The sequence below is a fragment of the Uranotaenia lowii genome, chromosome 2 (genome assembly GCF_029784155.1).
Source record: "Uranotaenia lowii strain MFRU-FL chromosome 2, ASM2978415v1, whole genome shotgun sequence".
NCBI lineage: Eukaryota > Metazoa > Arthropoda > Insecta > Diptera > Culicidae > Uranotaenia > Uranotaenia lowii.
The window spans coordinates 316,455,861-316,475,588 of record NC_073692.1 but is presented as its reverse complement, the minus strand read 5'-3'; the positions used below and the strand labels follow the sequence as shown (position 1 = coordinate 316,475,588).

At 40.0% G+C, this 19,728-nt stretch overlaps 1 protein-coding gene across 1 annotated transcript in view; it reads right to left on the bottom strand.

Annotated features, from left to right (window-relative positions):
• Positions 1–379: 379 nt before the first annotated feature.
• Positions 380–19,728, bottom strand: part of LOC129745828 (barH-like 2 homeobox protein) — a 34,900-nt gene continuing 15,551 nt past the window's right edge. Inside the window, exons 3-5 of the mRNA XM_055739183.1 lie at positions 4,932–5,256; positions 1,087–1,182; positions 380–983 (exon numbers count right to left, since the gene is read on the bottom strand). Of these exons, the coding sequence (XP_055595158.1) occupies positions 746–983; positions 1,087–1,182; positions 4,932–5,256 (659 nt within the window). The 3' untranslated portion in view covers positions 380–745. The remainder of the gene's footprint in view (positions 984–1,086; positions 1,183–4,931; positions 5,257–19,728) is intronic.

The window sequence follows — 19,728 nt, the reverse complement described above, 5'->3', positions numbered from 1 at the left end:
GATAAGCTGTCTAGTCAGCCATTTCATCAAACAGCCGTAGGGTCATTTAATCCGATAGGCCCATTTAGGAAACCTTTCCCCTATCTGCTCTAATGTTTTCCATAACCGTTCCCACGGATTAGAGAAAAAGGTGGTGGCCCCCCTCAAATTTCTACGCTTCTGGCATTGCAGTTCAAAGTTATCTCCCTATAATTTGTCATCGGAGTTTTGATTTGCTGAGCCACGCTGCTACCACTGCTTTCTGACGTCGCGACGCGGGGGTGTAATTTAGTCATTCAAAAAATAGCCCTCGAGCGAGAAACCGTTCTGGGATTTCGAAATGAACATAGGAATCTCTTTTTTGTGTGATTTTAGCTTTTTATATTCTTATTCTTCTTTCCTTCCTCTTCTTCTAACATCATAATCATATCGGTCTACATATTATTAGCTACACATTCATTATGCGACTCTTTTCTGTGTAATCCCGGTTTCGTAACAAACACCTTAAGCTATTTACAAGTTGTGATGTGATATCCCCCTACCTGCACACATCGTTTACAATACAATCAATTTCTGGATTCAAAAAGTCCATAATTGGGACACAAAACACTCATCACTTCATCATGTCCCACCGTTTGTTTGTTCCATGGCCATGAGCAGGGGTTGGGTCGGGATCAGTCATCTGTAAACATTATGTTTTATTTTTCTGATTTGTCTCGATTATTGGGGTGAATAGGATGGGATGAATTGAAGGGGTGTTTTGAAATTACAGAGGACAACCGTGGGCGTAGGATACGTTTCGGAAAATTGCAGCCGCCGCTGCCGAAGTGAGAAAATTGCACGGATTTTGACTGAAGGATGCCGTTAGCGATCCGGTTGTTGGACAGCATTGGATCCCATTCGGTGGGGATCCTTGCTCCTGACTGTTGATTAGCTCCTTCTCTAGGCTTGCTTGGTGCCTTAGCTGTTCTAAGCGGAGCTGGTTTTGGCGTTTCCATTTGGTCCTGCGGACGAGAGATTTTTTAAATTATTTCTTAAGGTCTAGATGTTCAAAAATTTACTTCAACAGACTGAAAATTAAATTGAAATAAGGTTCTGGCCAAGTACCTTCGATTTTGATACCACGTTTTTACTTGCGTCTCGGATAAATTTAGCGCATCAGCCACATCACTTCGGTCGGCTACGGACAGATATTTTTGACACCTGAAATGAAAGGGTTGAATTTTTGCTTTCAATATAATATGAAATTTTTATTAAACATTCATCGTCAAAAAGTTATTCTAAAGGAAAAAATAATAAGTCATTTATTATGTTCTATCATTGTTATTGTTCTATTAAACATAGGGGAGACAATGGCATAACGAGCACCCAGGGCGAACTGGGCACCCCTCTTTTCTAAGGAAATACGTATTTTTTCAAATAAATTTTCACGGGGAACAGTTTTGTAGTTCCTATAGTTACAATTTTTCAGCAAAAAAGAAATATCCTTATCAGCTTTACAGAAATATTGAAAAAAAAAACAACTTTAAAACGCATTTTTACTTTAACTTGTTGACTCGGGGCGAACAGAGCACCATTGATCGGGGCACGGTGAGCATTTTCTGCCGTAGAATCTAAAGCTTAGTTCTTTTAGAAACGAAAAACTAAGTGTAAATTGCTGAAATGTCAAAAAAAAATTCTTTAATAAGCTAAAAGTGTAAGCTAGAAGTAGTAATGAGTTATTCAAACCTAACCTCAAAAAACAAATTTTTTGCTAGTTCCAGAGCTCGTAAGCTGTATAGTCGGTACTGACGCTATGAGACAATGAGACAGATGATTTCTGATGCATGACAAAACTTATGAAAAACCCAAGGTCCCTAGCATATTAAAGTATGTATTTGCTGGTTGTTTTGTATAAAATATGATGATTTGCCAAGATTCTGCTCCTGTGAAAAAAACAACAAATTTTCAAAACGAAAACTTTAATTTTTGCTGTTTTTTAAAGCCTAAAAAGAGTAATCTTGTATGTACCCTTTGCAACCTTCTATCTATACTAACCTAATACTCTAATCTAATACTAATTACACATTAAGTTCAATGACATTGAGCAACGAGTTTTTGAATTTTTCTGTGACACGTTGGAGTTTGTTGCTGAAGGGACTTCTTTCTTCTAGCAATGGGTAGACACATTTTAGAGAGTTTACAATGTGTGGTGGAAAGATTCCAAACTTTCTGCACTCTATCAGAAAAGCTTTTCTAATATTCATGTTAGAAAGCTTCGTGTTTATTGATGCGTAATTTTTAAACTTGCTAGATATGTAGTGACCATAGTTAGTTTCAATATGCAAAAAGAATCCGTTTCGTATGTCAGCCATAATGTAAGGTTAGTTCAATCTAATGATAGTTTTATTTTGTTGTTTTGTTAATTTCAAAACCGCTGTATCCACTAAATTGCCCTCAGTTTCTTTTTAAAGAAAAATATTGAACCGAAAAGTAGCAGAAATTGAAGGAGGAGGATGCAGCCACCTAAAATACAGATTAGACGAAGTATAAGTTTGAAAAACAGATCAATATCATGACTGAAAATTTTTCCTACAAAAAACGAAAAATATATAGAGCTACAACTTGACTATTTTACATCTAAAAAAATAAGGCCAGTGGTGGGAAAACTTTTGAGTCCGAAAATTACAATTCTTTAAAAATTTGTATGTTCGAAAGAGCCACATTTGTTAGTTGTTATGAGATATCTATCTAAAAGTTCTAAATTTTTCTATTCTCAATTTCGATGAAAAGTTTTAAATGACACAAAGTTTTCAAACTTTGTGAACTTAAATTTTCAAATTTTGTTTTTTGATTCTAAAGTTCTTCACTTTTAGACTGGTAAAAAAAAAGTCTTTGAATTTTCAGAAGAGTATTGATAGAGTTGTGGGGCTCTAGAGAGTCTTGAAAGAGTCATAATTTATGTTCTAAAGAGTTTAAAGTTAGTTTAAAAACAACATCAGAAGATTTAAAAAAAAGTCGAAAAAAATTCCAAAGAATGGGCTCTAATGAGTTTCTATCTTTTCTACGAGAGTAGCACCTACAGTAGGGTGGTCCAAAAAAGGAGGTATGTCTCCGATTTCAAACCTTAAGTGATCAAATTATTCTAGCAGAAAGCTTCATGCCAATTTTGAGCTCACTCGGTCAACTCTTAATGACGCTCAAGTTCTTATGTTAACTCATAGAATAACATCGTTAAATTTTGACGTAGTTTTGGTAAATTATTTTTCGGCATATCGGTGAAATGTATATTCTTGGAGAAAGAATATCAGAAATGAAATTGATGAAGATGGATAGAAAAGTGAGAAGAAAATTTTACAGATGTTGAAAAGAGCGAAAGAGCATTTTTGCGAGGAAAACTTATTAACGTACACCATACTTTACCCCGCAACATTTCATTATTTAGGAGAAGTAGTACCGGGATAGAGGTGGCACTACCTTAACCTATACAATGAAATCTGGTTGGTCCGAAGTCTACATGTGGTGAACACGTATACTTCGGACGTAGTTTTGCAAATTTTGGTCTTCGTGATCTTTCAATATCATATGTTTCTGTAGAATTCAATATTGTCCATTTTATAAGTGTATCACTGAATCAAACACAATAATACTGTTTATTGAATCATGTAACTGGGATTTTTCATGTATCTTTTTCACGAGAGCCAAGTTTTTCCGAGGTTGATCTGTGTATTAAGATATATCGTTCTGTAGAAATATATATTTGTTTAGCAAATTTAAATCATTACATGAAAGTTATTCAGTTTAGATCTTTCCAAACCAAGGGATTGAAATCAAGAGAGATTTCTTTGCATTTGGAGTGGTAATGATCAAAATTTCACAACTGCTTCACGAATTGCAACAATTTGCCACAATTAGCACATTTTTACTCTCTCTGAGCACTGGTTTCTCTCATTTGAACTCAAACCTTCTAAATGAACTGAAACTAAATTAGTAGTACTAAATTTATTGCTAAGAAATTATTAAAATAAAAAATTGCTAAATTAGTGGTTGGTTATTGGCCTAGGTTTACTTTGAAGTATTGTATTAGTTTCATCTTGAAAATGTTTCTATTGGAACTGTTTTATATCTTCGGGAAGAGGGCTTGTGATAAAGCTCAGTTGGCAAGTCAGTTGCTGCCTGAGCCGATGTCCGTGAGTTCGAGCCCAAGAGTAAACACCGATCACAGTTGTACCGGATAAGTTTTTCAATGACTGTCCGCCAACTGCATCGTTGATATAAGTCGCAAATGACATAAAGATGTTAAAACAACCAAAATCTAAACAAAAAAAAACTTTGGCTGTTGAACTTCGTAGGACCAATGAAGGAAATTCGACGTTGTAATTTAGCACATAAGCACATATTTAGCACATATAAAACATAAGATACTCGCTGGTTCTACTAAATATTTCAACAATTTTCACCCACCCAATTTCGTCTTATCTCTGGAGCCACTACGTTAAATTTGCTTAGCTTTACTTTGTTATATGGTTTTAATCGCCGTAATTTGTATGATTATAATTTTAATGGCATGTGTGGCGAAATGAAAACTAGAGAGAATTTATTTTATAGAATTTGAAAGAAAGGTGGATAGACAGGCATTAGTGCGCCAATAGGAGAAAGCTTGATAGGTGTTGAAATTTTAGGCTAGAGGGCATGTTGATGAAAAGCTCCCATGAATTTCAACACCTATCAAGCTTTCTCCTATTGGCGCACTAATGCCTGTCTATCCATCTTTCTTTCAAATTCTATAAAATAAATTCTCTCTAGTTTTCATTTCGCCGCACATGCCATTAAAATTATAATCATTAGCTTTACTTTGTAAAAACATTATCGATTATATAATTTGTTTGGTCGGATATTTTGCGCAACTATTTCAAAATAGGTTGTAAAACCATAAACTTTTGTAAAAAAGATAAAAAGAACTAACGCTTTACCTAAACTTCCGCTCCAAATACGCCAGCTGAGCGTGAGTGAAAGCCGTCCTTCTCCGTCGGGGCTTTCGGCCAGCTTTCACTATTAACCCGTTGCTGTTATCTCCTCGATTAACGAGATTCTGTACAGTTAGCAGTGTCCCACCGGCGGACGAAAGCTGTGGGTGATGCTGATGGTGGGGGTGATGTTGATGTGAATGATATCCACCGGAAGTTATGACCGAATCTGGCGAAGAACGATCCTCGATATCGATATCGATATCACTGTCATCATCATCGTCCGTTTCCGATGTTATTCCACCTTTGCCGCCGGTTGAGTATTGTGATTCTGAAAGATAGGTAAATGATAGCATAACAATTACAATAATGAAAATCAAAATATATATTTTTTTGTTTCGATTATAGTCGTTTTACCATCTTTATGGCATTCGCGACTTTATCAACGTTGCAGTTGGCGGATCGTTATTGAAAAACTATCCGGTACAACTGTGTTCGATGTTTACTCTTGGGCTCGAACTCGCGGACATCGGCTCAGGAGATAACAGACTTGCCAACTGAGCTATATCACAAGCCCTAAAATCAAAATATAGAATTCGGGTTACTGTCTTGGAAAACTCTGGATTTCTGAAATTTCCTCCTTCAGCAGCACATTTTTTTAGTTTTTGAAAGTTTGTTTACGAATTTTTTGCTTGTAAGGTGGAATGAATGTCGCAGAAAATAAAATGATAAAACCCCTCTTTTGTAAGATTTGATGTCATGTCACGTTTATCCTCAATTTTCAACCTCAAGTGGGCTTTTGGCCTCCAAGAAACATTAAAAGTAAACCATCGCAACAATCGCTGCCGGTGATAATTAGTCCGTTTTTATTCCAACCAACAGCACACAACGCTTGTCCTAGCACTTCTATGACTCTGGCTGGATTCTTTTAATCTTTTAGCAAAATTGAATCACTCTTTTGAGCCGTCTAATGAAGGAGCACACGTGGTGCCTAAATGCTAGGATTGTGCTTCGTAAACGTTGCTTAACTGTATGAGGAAAAACAAATTGCGTCCAATTAACCACGTTTTATTCCCTTTGAAAAGAGGGCTGACCTAGGCTGTTTGTTGACGAATGTTTGAATAGTGTTTAATGAAACCATGCTTAGTTGACATTTATTCAAAACGTTATAAAAATAAAATGCACCTCTAATTGTACGTTATTAATTTTCATTTTCATATGAAATGAACGGACTTAAATATTTGTCATGGATTAAATAAATTGTGTTCAGAACATAGATACTAAATTTTAAAAGTATTATGATACACAGATAAGATAATAATCTTATCTCTTCACTGAGTTATTGAATTATTTATTTTTGGCTTTTCATCGTTGAATGGATTTCAATGAAAGGTACTCGAGAACGAAAAATGTATAACTGACAGTGGTTCAATCTGAGTGATTCCAACCTCAATAAAAAAAAGGTTCAACCATTCAACAAACCATAAGCAGCATCGAGACACTACCGTACGATGCTTATTATCCAACGAAAGGCGTCGATGATTCAATTCCATTCGATGATGATTTCCACACAAGAGGATGTTGTGCATCAGGATATTCGTATTTTTTCCTTCCGTCTGCCCTGAGAGTCGAATTCAATGGGATCCAATTGAATTGGGCACGTGGCTTCCGTTTCCCTTTCCCGGTAGGAGGTAGGTACAGGTTTTGGAATCGTTGAGAAAATCTGCCACGAGATTCCGGAGCACGCATGCCCTCGTATTGATGCTGTAGTTTTTTTTTTCATTCGAACGATAAGGATTTCGTCTGTGATGAGATTGGGGGTAAAAGGTAAACTGCAATTTCCCTTTAGTTCCCTGTTTTTTTTTCGTTCCGTTCCATACCTTGTTGAAGAATGCTTTAAGCACCGCCCCTGTTAGTGATTCGATTATGGATTAGCCTCATTTGCAACGTAAGAGGGAAAAGTTTTATTGGCGAATTCAACGGAAGTCACGTTTTGCTTTATCTAAGGGCTTTTGTGGAATTTAGTTTTGCTCTCCCTTGAAAAGATATAGTATCAAATATTCAGAAACTCTTTGTTTTGTGAATAACTATTGAAAGCATTAATGAAAGTTGTTAAAATGTTCAGGGATGAATCACTTGAAGAAGTTAAAATCCAACCAAAAAAAAAAAAATAATAATAATAAGTTAAAATGTTTAGTGAAGCTGATTAGTGATGTAATGTCGATCTTCCGACGCATAGGGCCGAAATAAAAGATCTCCACTGCTGGCGATCCGGAGACAGCGTCTTCACTTATTGCCAGCCAAGGGTTTCGCCGCTTTTAAGCCTGCCTCTTCTTCGATTTGGATTCCAGTCAAGCGCCTCCTTGTGAATCTCGTTCTCATCCCTTAGCAGCGTGAACCCAATCCATCTCCATGCACCTACGTTTCTGAATCTCGGTTTCAAGCGCCTTTTGATGACACCGGCGATGTAGTTCCACGTTCGAGATCCAGCTACCAGGTCACCAAGCGCGGATGGTATTTCGCACATGTGCACCAAGTTTCACACCTGTACAACAACACAGATTTGACGTTTGAGTTGAAGATTCGCAGAGAGATCTGGCGTGACCGCCAGATGTTTTGGAAACTCGCAAACGCCACCCGGGCTTTTCTGATCCGGATTTCAATGACTTTCTTTTCTTCACCGTCAGGCTGACCGTCAGGGTTATCTGGCTACCAAGATACTGGAAGGCCTCCACTTTGTCAACTTGTTGTCCAGCTATCACGAAATTGGAAGGATTTTTGTGTTGATTTCCAACGACTTGGTCTGTCCGACATTGATTTTTAAACCTGTTGCCTTGGAGTTTTCGGTAAGGTCGTCGAGTTAGCTCTTCATATCCGGTTGTCTTTGGGCGAGCAAAACGATATCGTCAGCCAGGTCGAGGTCATTGAGCTGCTCCATTGTCGAAAAATTCGTCGAATCCTCGGTATTGTTTACAGTCAATCGATCCAGATTTTATCCATTACGATGAGAAAGAGTAGTGGTGATAAGATACATCGTCGTGCAAGACTTGGCACGAAAATGCCTCGTATTTACTGTGCTTCGATGAAATGGACTAGCTTCTCTGGGACTCCTCGTCTTCTAAGGGAAGCTCAAATGTTTCGTGTTTTTTTTTCATTATTTAAATGATTTTTTCTATTAAATAGAATTTTAATCTAAATTCCATTAAACCTACATGATCGTCCGGAATCCAACTTGTTATCGACGGAGCTGGATCCTGTGCAGGTCCTTGTAGAGATCTTTGAGGGTTGTACACTTGTACAGATCAACGTTATGCTACGCCTGTTACCGCACTCAGTCCTTTCTTCGAGACCTTCACGAGTATACCTTTCATCTAGTCGACCTGGAATGTTGCAGTATCCCAGATGTCAGGGAAAGCTGTATTGGGTTTCATGTTTTTATTGCCGCCTCTATTTCAGCCAGTGAGCTCGCTGGCCAAGTTGACGCCATTAATGCGACTTATGGTGGCGGCTTTTTTCCATCTTTGACAAGGGAGTTAGTCCAGACTCTCTTGTCTCGTCTACAAGCTCGTTTAACTGCCTTTTCTAGTTCCGCATATTAGGATATATTAAGAGTTCTACACGAACACCACCTTAGCAGGAGGCCTCTGCTCTAACTTCAAACCATGGGAGAACAGAATCGATTTTTGAGAAGAGCGCACGATAAACGCGATTTGTTCTGGGGTGCCAAGTGCATTGATATTTGGAAAATGATTAGATATTTTTATTGCATTGTTATTGAAAAACCTTTTCATGAACATGAGATTTCTATTCGAAGGTGAAATTAAATGCATCATTTATTTGAACGAAACAACAACTTACTGTATCGCACACTTAAATGATGTAGCAAATTATGCCTACCAAATTATGCGGATAAGTTTAAAATAATCAGAGCAAGTAGGCTATTATTTTCAAAGTCAACATAGACGGGCTTCATTAATTTACTTGTTTGTAACAGTGAATGATTTTTCATTCGTTTAGTAGTTAGAAACAACTCTTTTTTGATCTACCATGCAGTATATAAAAATATATTTCAGATGTTTTGAATTCACCTTGAAAATTCATTAGCAAAAGATGGCTTATCTCCATCTATTTAGGGACGCCCCGTGCCCGTAATGAATTCAAACGTTTAGCTGTTGATAGTTTAAAAAAAATCAATTCAGGAATATTATAATAGTTTAAAACAAGCGAATACTGATTTTAGTAACGCACCTAGCATCACTAGTAAGACCGCCAGCAAATCAAAATTTGAGGTTATGGCTAAAGCCAATTTTTCGCCAATACTATCGTCCGTACACCCATAGAAGAGGTTGCAAAAATCCAATGCCTATTTAGCACATCTCTGTGCCGATAATGCGCTGAAATGTGCACTGTGCCGAAGATGATATGTTTGAAAAACCGTAACTGGCATAAGGACTCGGCTCCCAACTAAAATGATGCATGACCACTACATTCAAGCGAAACAAGAAAAACATTTTATGGGATTTCGTTCCTATTGGATAATTCATCCCAGAAACAAGAAAATAAAAATATAAACCCTCAGCGCCTGTAGGGAGAATCGAACTCAAATCACCAACCTTATGATCTTGTCAGACCGACATCTTAACCAGTGTACTATTTGAGCTTCATGCAGGAAGAGGGATATTTGTCATAGGCATTCTGTCACCGATCAATCACAAAAGAAACGCACGACAGTGGCTTCCCGGCATTTGGCCTCCTTTCAAGGTATTCATTTGTCTTGCGATGGAAACGGGAAAGGGAACGGGAGTGAAGGAAACGGGAAACCCATTGAATGAGAACTGTGCTTTGCTTACTGCCTGCTATTACATACACACGCTACATATACACAGCTGCTAAAGCCGGGCAGCTTGGCCGGTGCTTGTTTGCCGGTGAATTGAAGGAATATATTCTTGTTGCTTTTGCTACATACACACGCACAGCTTAGCCGTGGTTGTTTGCCGGCGAATTGAATTGAAGGAATGTTTTTTTTTGTTGCTTTTACTGCATACACACGCACAGCTCGTCCGTGGTTGTTTGCCGGTGGATTGAAGGGATTGAATTAGAAGGATGTTTTTGTTGTTGCTTTTGCTACATTCACACGCACAGTGCTCGGTTCGCTGGCTGCCTGGTGTTGGCCGGTATTTATTTCCATCCTTCTTCGTCTTGTGATTCGATAGGGAGGGACTTGAAAGCGTTTTTATTTTGTTTCTTTCAGACATACGCAATTCGGTTAACTTGGGAGATTAATGCCGGTGGGAGCAAATCGAATCAGCACCGATCGCGTTATCTTTTTGTACCAATGATGCTATGTAATTGACTACACGCCATTGGCACAGAGGCTGAATTTTGGGTGTATATACCCTTAGAGCAAGTTCACTGGTGTTGTGAAATGGAATTTTGACATTTTGAAAATTTTACCATGCAAAAATGTTTTCAAGATCTTTGGGCGTTGTATTTTTTTACAGCACTTTTTTTTTCTCTCTCTTTCTTTTGGCTGTAGACCTATCGATCCAGAAATGCCAAGTCTTGTGGATTTTTACTGTTTTGTTTTTATTTACATTTCGCGTGTTATTTAATTCGACCGTTTATTCCCATATCATGGGGTTAGTGATTCCATTCCGTTTTTAATTGGTACAGCATATATTCCACCGGAAAAAAGTCAAGATGGATCAATTATCGATCAGCATGTTGATGGCTTATCTGAAGTTAGATTGCAACATCCTTCGTGCAGCGTTATTCTTCTTGGTGACTTCAACCAACCGCAATTGACGTGGATTCGTGGTGACAGTAACAGTTTGGTGATAGACTCTACTTCAGTATTAACATCGGCTAGTGCATCACTTTTAGATGGAATGCAACTGAATGGAATGTGTAGTATCCAGAAAAGGCCGCACCCTACTCGTTGCTCGTACAGAATAAGACTGTCTCCCCGGTGCCTCGGCTGCAGTTACTCACTACTCGCTGCACACACAGAGGCATGGATATTATTATTCACAGGGTCGTATTCATGGGGGTGATATCTACAGGGTTGTCGTCAGTGGTACGATACTACATCTACTTTCCCTTTTTAAATTGTTTTCAGAACAATGATTCACTTTATGATCGTAGTTGACTTGATGGCGCTCTATCAAATTCTTAGTTTCCCAGTGATAAATTCTTGTTGCAACTGGCGATTGTTTACTGATGACATCTCGAACAGAAGCTCAGATCGTTGAACTTTTAACTGGATACTCCCTTTTTTTTAACTTCTACTCAAATGTTTTTTTTTATATTTTACCTTTTTATTTTTTTTCTGCTTTCAACTCACATTAACAACATCAACATATTTTTTTTTTCCAATATCCCACCTCATTTTTCTTCTGAGTTTTAAAATCAATTTCCGAATTACAACCTCAAACTATCCATATTCTTTATCTGCAACTTGCAATCTTCTCACTTCCAACTTTTCATGACGAAACTGCACACACACATTATCTCTATATCTTCGTCAAAATTTTAGAATTCTAAATTTCCTTCTGATTATATATAAACTCTAGCTTAGAATTTCCTATTTGAAGCTTTTTCTTCTTGCGGTTTTCTACTCCAGTACTTTGTGCTACTTTCAACCACTTTCTACTTTGCATTAACTTTTACTTTTACTTTTAAGTAGGACTTCCAGCAAAGCGTGAATTGAAAAGGTTGTAGGGTCAAAGACCGTCGATAAAGTAAATACAACGCGTCGTGTCCGGCTTCTCACCGAACAATTCTCACCGAATAGTTCTATTTCAAACACTTATTTATTCATCAGATGCAGAGGTCTGAACCGTCAAGCGTAATTTAACTCTCCACTTTTTCTGCTATTGCAAACTAGACACTTCTAAGCTCATCAGTTCCGACTGCTTCTACAGGCATCCTCGACATGTTTGTCGACAGGTGTCCTATTTTAGGGCGCACATGAGACCTGCTTCATGACCGTTATTCTTGAGTCCTTAGACATATGCCTTTTTGAGATCTTAAGAACAAGATTTGATAGTGCAAGTGGATCACAACTCAGCTTCGATCAGAAACTGCATCTTTATTCCCCGAGCCATGCATTTTTCTACTTCATCCGGATGACACCTCAAACAGTGATCAATTCAAATTAGCACCCACACCAAAAAAAAAAATGGAAGAGCTCCACAGTCACTTCTTAGTCATACCCCTTTTGTGTATTAGCGTATCAATTTTTATTTTCTACCAAACTATCACCTCGAGCAGTGATTTGCATCAAACCTTCTCAATCAAATATCAAAATAGTCGATGGCACAAGCTTTATTATCATTCAACCCTTCAGACTATCGATCGCTGTCGGTTTCCATGGTTTCATACAGTACGGATTCTCACAATTTGTACAATACTTATTCTACATATAGGAGGAACAAACCTCTCTTTGGAAGTAGGCTCTGTGAATTACGAATCGTCTATAAATTATTTGTATTCGGTCAAATTCCATTAAAAAGTTCACATCACCGAGTTCACGGTAAGTCGCCAGTAAGTAATCCATATTCTCTTCAACAGTCTCTCATATTGAACAAGAACCTCTCGATCTACCAACGTCCATATATGCAGCATCATTAATTGGACTGTCTTTTGTTTATACAGGTCCTTTTCAATTTTTTTTTTTTTTTGGAAAAAAAACTCCCTGAACCGTACAAACGTATCGTGCTTCCATTGTGGACCATGTAAGGCATTTGATCTTCAAAATTGCCAATTCCAATATAAATATTCCAGATTCGCTCCCATTTACAGCATTACCTTAGCTTAGTTGTTTTGCTCACATCCGTGAAACATTCTCTATTAATAAACAACATCCTTAGGGGATTCTACATATTTCTAGTCTCTCTAAGCAATTATGTTTTGAACCATAATCCACCATCGCTGAAATAATTGCACCTCCATTCTTAGAATGTATTCTACCTTTGCCGTAATTAATCACCAAGTATTTTGTTCGAGCTTCAAGAGTTATGTCAACAAATACAGTGTTTATGAGTGTGAATTATTTGCCGTCGATTATGCGCCACGCTCTATTGGCTGCTTCCCTGCGACACTTTTTCCGAAATGTTCACACCTATAGACTACTCTATAACTACTACGTGAACATCTTGTTCAACGTTACACAACAGACCAAAATGAATCAAGACATTGCCAACGTGCCACACTGCAAATCAAAACAATCTACCATCATCTATTAAAATTAAATCCTTAGTTTAATTCAATTCACTAAGCATCATCTGGCTCTTCTTGCAAAAGTATCGACCAACATGACAACAGTTGAACAACACTTTGTCTACTCCTTCTAGTACTAACATGGTTTAGCCAGACCAAACAAACGCATCGTTTTCAAAGTGTACGGCAATACAACAACAAAACCTTTTTTTCATGTTCCGCTGTAAACACCGCCGTTATGCAGACGCATCGGTCACCTCTCGCCTAGTGCCGCTCGATATCAACGTCATCAGCATTGACCGCATGGCAAATCATAATTTCCATCTAAGCAACCCATCCAAATCTCAGAACAACATGTTTCCATATTCACACCCACATTGGCAATTCTCCGTCTCTTGGAGGTTTTTTTTTTCCTTCAGTCAACATCATCTAGCAATCATTGCATATATATATCTTTTCTCTCATTCTCATTCAACAGACAGCCTTGAGCCAGCATACTCTACTGAGGGACATACTGCCCATCGCTACCTTCCTGTTTCTTCTAACAGCACACACTCCACACAGGCCACTCTGCCTTACGAAGAGTCTTGTCTTTCTCTCGCTCAACAATCGAGCAAGCCTATAGGCCATCCGCATTTAAGCGATTCGCGTTTCTCAACTTCTCCTTCAAAGGCTTCAATTTTGTTTCCAATCCGCATTTAAGCGATGACATTTCTTTCCGCATTTAAGCGATGTCATTTCTTTCCGCATTTAAGCAAGCCATTTTTCCTGCTCTGCAGCAGAATAGAACAGACCCAACTTTTCGTCCGCATTTAAGCGACTGTTCTATTACTAAATACTTCCCTGCTTTCACGCAGAATGGAATCAGACTTCACATTTCCCGCATTTAAGCGACTGATCCATTTCAAAACACAATTTTTCTCTCTATTTCCTTCAACAATGTTTGCTATTCAACTCACCCCAAATAAGTCGCCATTTTCATCCTCGTCGTCAATGTAGTATCCAGAAAAGGCCGCACCCTACTCGTTGCTCGTACAGAATAAGACTGTCTCCCCGGTGCCTCGGCTGCAGTTACTCACTACTCGCTGCACACACAGAGGCATGGATATTATTATTCACAGGGTCGTATTCATGGGGGTGATATCTACAGGGTTGTCGTCAGTGGTACGATACTACAGAATGGATCAAAGAAACTCTCTACGCAATTCTCAAAACCGAACGCTGGACTTGGTTTTTACGGACGATTCTATCTCAATAAGTTCGGTCACTGAGGCCATCGATGCCGTTGTTCCGATTGACACGTACCATCCTCCGTTCAATTTTGATATCTCTTTTCCAAACCCTATCGTTTTTGATGAGGCGTTCGATACTTCAGCTCGCAACTTCAATCGCGCAGATTTTGACACGATGAATCGAGTCCTTTCTGAAATCAATTGGACGGATTTCCTCAATTGTACGGACGTTGATATTGCCGTGAGAGTATTTAGCTCAATTTTGGATGATGTTTTTAACAACTCAGTACCCTTGGTGCGACCTCCGCTTCGACCTCCCTGGAGTAATGGACGCCTGAAGCGGTTAAAACAGTTACGTTCTAAATTACTTAGAAAGTTCACTAGCTCCAGGTGCCCTTTCACTAAAATGAAATTGAACATTGCTACACGAAAACATCGCAGTTTCAACCGTTTTTTGCTATCGACGCTATGTTGCTCGTACGCAAAGGGAGCTTCGCCGCAATCCGAAAAAGTTCTGGAAATTTGTCAACTCAAAACGGAAGGAATCCGGTCTGCCTGCGGTACTCCAACTAAATGATAGAATTGCAACGTCTTCTGCCGAAAAATGTAACCTCTTCGCGATGCACTTCTCCAGTGTTTTCTCTGATCTATCGCCAACTGCTGATCAAATTTTCGCAGCCGTCACCCGGTTACCCATAGATGTGTTGAATCTGGATGTTTTTTCTATAAGCGAGGAAATGGTTCTTGAAGCCATTGGTAAACTGAAGTATACTACATCAGCCGGACAGGATGGAATTCCGGCGTGCGTTCTTAAGAAGTGTCGTACTCTTTTAGTGAAACCACTTACTCACATCTTTAACCGGTCCCTAGAACAGCAAAAATTCCCCGACCTCTGGAAAAGATCGTTTATGAGCCCAGTCTATAAAAAAGGTGATAAGCAAAATATTCTCAACTACCGTGGTGTCACATCACTAGCTGCCTGCTCGAAGGTATTAGAGAGGATCGTAAACGATGTAATTTTCTCAGCTTGTCGGAACTGGATCTCTGAAAATCAACACGGATTTTTCCCTAAACGATCGGTAACCACGAATTTGACAGTTTTTACATCATATTGCATATCACAAATGGATGGCGGAAAGCAAATGGATGCAATTTATACTGATATTTCGGCTGCATTCGATTCAGTGAATCACGATATTCTCCTGAAAAAATTGCAACGTTTGGGATGTTCTGAACGACTATGTGCTTGGATAAAAAGTTATCTTACGAATCGCCGTTTAGCTGTCAGAATTGGTTCTGCAGAATCTCCTGATTTTATTCCAAAGTCTGGGGTTCCACAAGGTAGCAACTTGGGCCCTCTGTTGTTTACAATGTTCTGTAATGACATTAATTTGCTTCTGATTGGCTGTGGAGTTCTCCTGTATGCGGATGACCTAAAAATATTTTTGGTCATAAACAGTTTAGCTGATTGTTACGAGTTACAAGGCTTCCTGGACATGGTTGTGAACTGGTGTGCTGATAATTTACTGGTTTTAAGCGTTGCTAAGTGTTGTGTTATTACATTCGGTCGGAGGAAACATCAATTCATATATGAATACAGCATACTGGGTGAGTCACTGCAACGTGTGGATCAGATAAAGGATCTTGGAGTTTTATTGGACCGTCATATGACTTTTAAGCCCCATTACTCTGTGGTACTCGAGAAGGCCAACAGGATGCTGGGATTCATTATACGCCTGAGTACAGAATTCACCGATCCCGTCTGCCTACGAGCTTTATATTGCTGCCTGGTTCGATCAATATTGGAATCTGCGAATCTGGTATGGTGGCCGTTTGAGGCTTTGTGGGTTGCGCGTTTCGAAGCAATTCAACGGCGATTTGTGCGGTATGCTCTCCGTGAACTACCTTGGGAAAACCCGTTAAATCTACCGCCTTATCCACAACGATGTGCTCTGCTTGGACTCCATACGCTGGCGGATCGTCATTCCATTGGTCGATCACTGTTCGTGGCAAAGATCTTGAGAAATGAAATTGACTGCTGTTGGCTGCTTTCCCGTTGTAACATTTATGCTCCAGAACGAACCCTTCGTAATCGAGACTGGCTCTCATTGGAACCACGAAGTACGCGCTATGGCAGTAACGACCCCCTTCGTGCCGCAAAAATATGCTTCCTCCGTAATTATACCCTATTCGATTTTAATGTGTCCATTGCAACTTTCAAACAACGGATTGAGCATAGCATGAGTGAACGACTAAGAAACTAGAAAACGATTTATGTAAACCTAGATTTAAGTTTTATTCATTCAGACACCCACCTTTGTCAGATGATACCAATATAATAAACAATTAGTTAAGTAACATTTACTATTTATTGACTTTAATTTGTTTTACAGCACTGTTTCTATTTCAGCCGTATGTCATAGAAATATTCCTTTTTTTTGCATCACAGCATGCGAAACTACAACACGTGTTGTTAAAAAACTTTAAGGCCACCGATCTTTCGCTTTGTGAGTCGGCGCCGAGTCCTGTTGGAAAACCCAATCCCTGGAACCAAAATTTCGACGTCCCCACGGTTCGACGACATTCTGTAGAACTAGTTCCCGATATGTATTTTGGTTGATTTTCACTCCTTCGGGGACAAAAACCAGCGGAGTCCGGCCATCACGGATGATTCCGACCCAAACCATCACCGATGCTGGTTTCAATCGCCAGGTGGCCGTCAGCAAGTCGGCATGGCTTTGTGATCTGTCTGGCAACCAAACTCTGTCGTTCTGCTTATTCACGAACTGCTGTATGGTGAAGAGTTTCTCTTCGGTAAAAACGATATTCTTCAACCTTCCTTCCGCGGCCCTCTTCAGCAGCACCTTCGCTCTTTTTAGCCGTTCTTGTTTCTGCTACACCGTAAGGTCTTGAACCTTTTGGATCTTGTAGGGCTTGGTCTGAAGTTTATCTTTCAGGATCCGACGGAGACTTCAATCCGATATGTTGAGATCCTCTGCCAATTTAGTGGCACTACGACGAAGATTTCTCTTAAGGCGCTTCTTGACGATCTTCGCAATGGCAGGTGTCACCACAGTAGGGGGGCCGGACATTCGGCCGAAGGCCGATAGGCCGAAAGATGTTAGGTCGAAGGTCGCTAGGCTGAATGGGTTAAAAAGCCGACGGATGTTCGGCCGAATAGGACAATAGGCCGAATGCGACATTAGGCCGAAGGTTATTTGGCCGAATATTATTCGGCCGAATGGATGTTGGGCCGAATGGTCATTAGGCCGAATGGTCACTAGGCCGAATGGTCGTTAGGCCGAAAGGTCATTTTGCCGAATGGTCGTAAGGCCGAATGGTCGTAAGGCCGAATGGTCGCAAGGCCGAATGGTCGTAAGGCCGAATGGTCGTAAGGCCGAATGGTCGTAAGGCCGAATGGTCGTAAAGACGAATGGTCGTAAGGCCGAATGGTCGCAAGGTCGAAAGGTCGTAAAGCGGAAAGATCATAAGGCCGAAAGATCGTAAGGCCGAAAGATCGTTAGGCCGAATGATCATTAGGTGGAATGGTCGTCGGGCCAAACGGTTGTAAGGGTGAATGGATGCTAGGCCGAAAGGTCGTTGGGCCGAATGGTCGTTAGGCCGAATGGATGCTATAAGGTCGTAAGGCCGAATAGCAACTAGGCGGTTGGTGGTTAGGCTGAATGGTCGTTGGGCCGAATTTATGCTAGGCCTATAAGACATATTATCTCTTTCTTGCATGTTAGGCTTATCAGTAGTTAGGACGAATGGTCGTTAAGCCAAATCGTCATCAAGCCGAATGGTCATCAGGCCTAATGGATGAAAAGCCGGATTTGTCCGTTAGGCTTTGCGACCATTCGGCCTGTCGTTCATTCAACGTTACGACCATTCTGTCTAAAAACCATTCGGCCTTCTAACCATTCGGCCTTCTAACCATTCGACCTAATGAACATTCGGCCTCATGAACATTCGGCCTAACAGCAATTCGGCCAAACGACTATTCGGCCTAACAGCCATTCAGCCAAACGACCTTTCGGCCTAGCGTGCAGACAAGTGTGAAAGATTTCTTATTGACCTAGCAACCATCCATGACGATCATTCAGCCTTACGACCATTCGGCCAACGACCATTCGGCCTTACGACCTTTCGGCCTAGCATCCATTTGTCCTTGCGACCATTCGGCCTAGCATCCATTCGGCCTTACGACCTTTCGGCCTTACGACCATTCGGCCTTGCGACCATTCGGCCTTACGACCATTCGGCCTTACGACCATTCGGCCTTAAGACCATTCGGCCTTACGACCATCAAATGACCATTCGGCCTAATTACCATTCGGCCTCATGACCTTTCGGCCTAGTGATCATTCGGCCGAATATCCTTTCGGACTTGCGTCCTTTCGGCCTAACAGCATTCGGCTGGATAACCGTCGGCCGAATAACCCATTCGGCCTAGTGGCCTGTTCGGCCAGATAGCCCATTCGGCCTAATGTCCATCAGCTGAATGACCTTCGGCCGAATGGCTTTCGGCCTCATGACTTTCGGCCGAATGACCCAGCCCCACAGGTTGGCGTCCTCCACCATACCGTTTTTGGCACTTCGGGTCTCCAGGGATCTTTTAACTGTACGGTATACAAAACTTCTGCACACACTTATATCGGACAGCTAACGAACTACATATGTCCTTCTGCCGTTTGCCAGCTAGGAACAAGAAAACCACAGCGCTACGTTTCTGTTCGAGATCTATTTTTCCGGATGGCACCTGATTACAAAAGTAACACTTACATCCAATGATAGCTAAGACCTACTGTAAACAAAGCGACGTTTCGTGGGCAAGGGAATAATTACTGTTGAAGTAATGTAGCAGTTCAATTGCCGGACCCTGTACATTAGACTGAGCCGAGTTGGAATCACTTTCGAATTTCTCAGGGTTAGGCTCCCTCATATTAGCCTTTTTTCGTCACCCAATTAAATATCCAAAGAAATGTTAATGGTAGTGCCTACCTCCAGGGGCAAAAATTATCGATGAAGAATGATTTCCAGCGAAAGTTGAAAGCAAACATCTTCTGGGAATAATTAAAAGTAATTTTTCTTCCGTTTTACATTATTTTCTTTATTTACAGAGGATCTTAGACACCGGTATGTTCATTTTCAATTAAACCCAAGAAAAGGGCCCAAAGAATGTTTTGTTGAAATGTGTCGTCATTTTAAGCAGTTTTGTTCAATTGGATTTATTTTTTCGCCAAAATCATGTTAGAAGTATTCTTCAGCGTAGACCAAATTTGCAGAAATCGCACATCACTATTTGCAGTGTTTGCAAACGACACTTCCCATTCATGGTATTAAATTTCGAG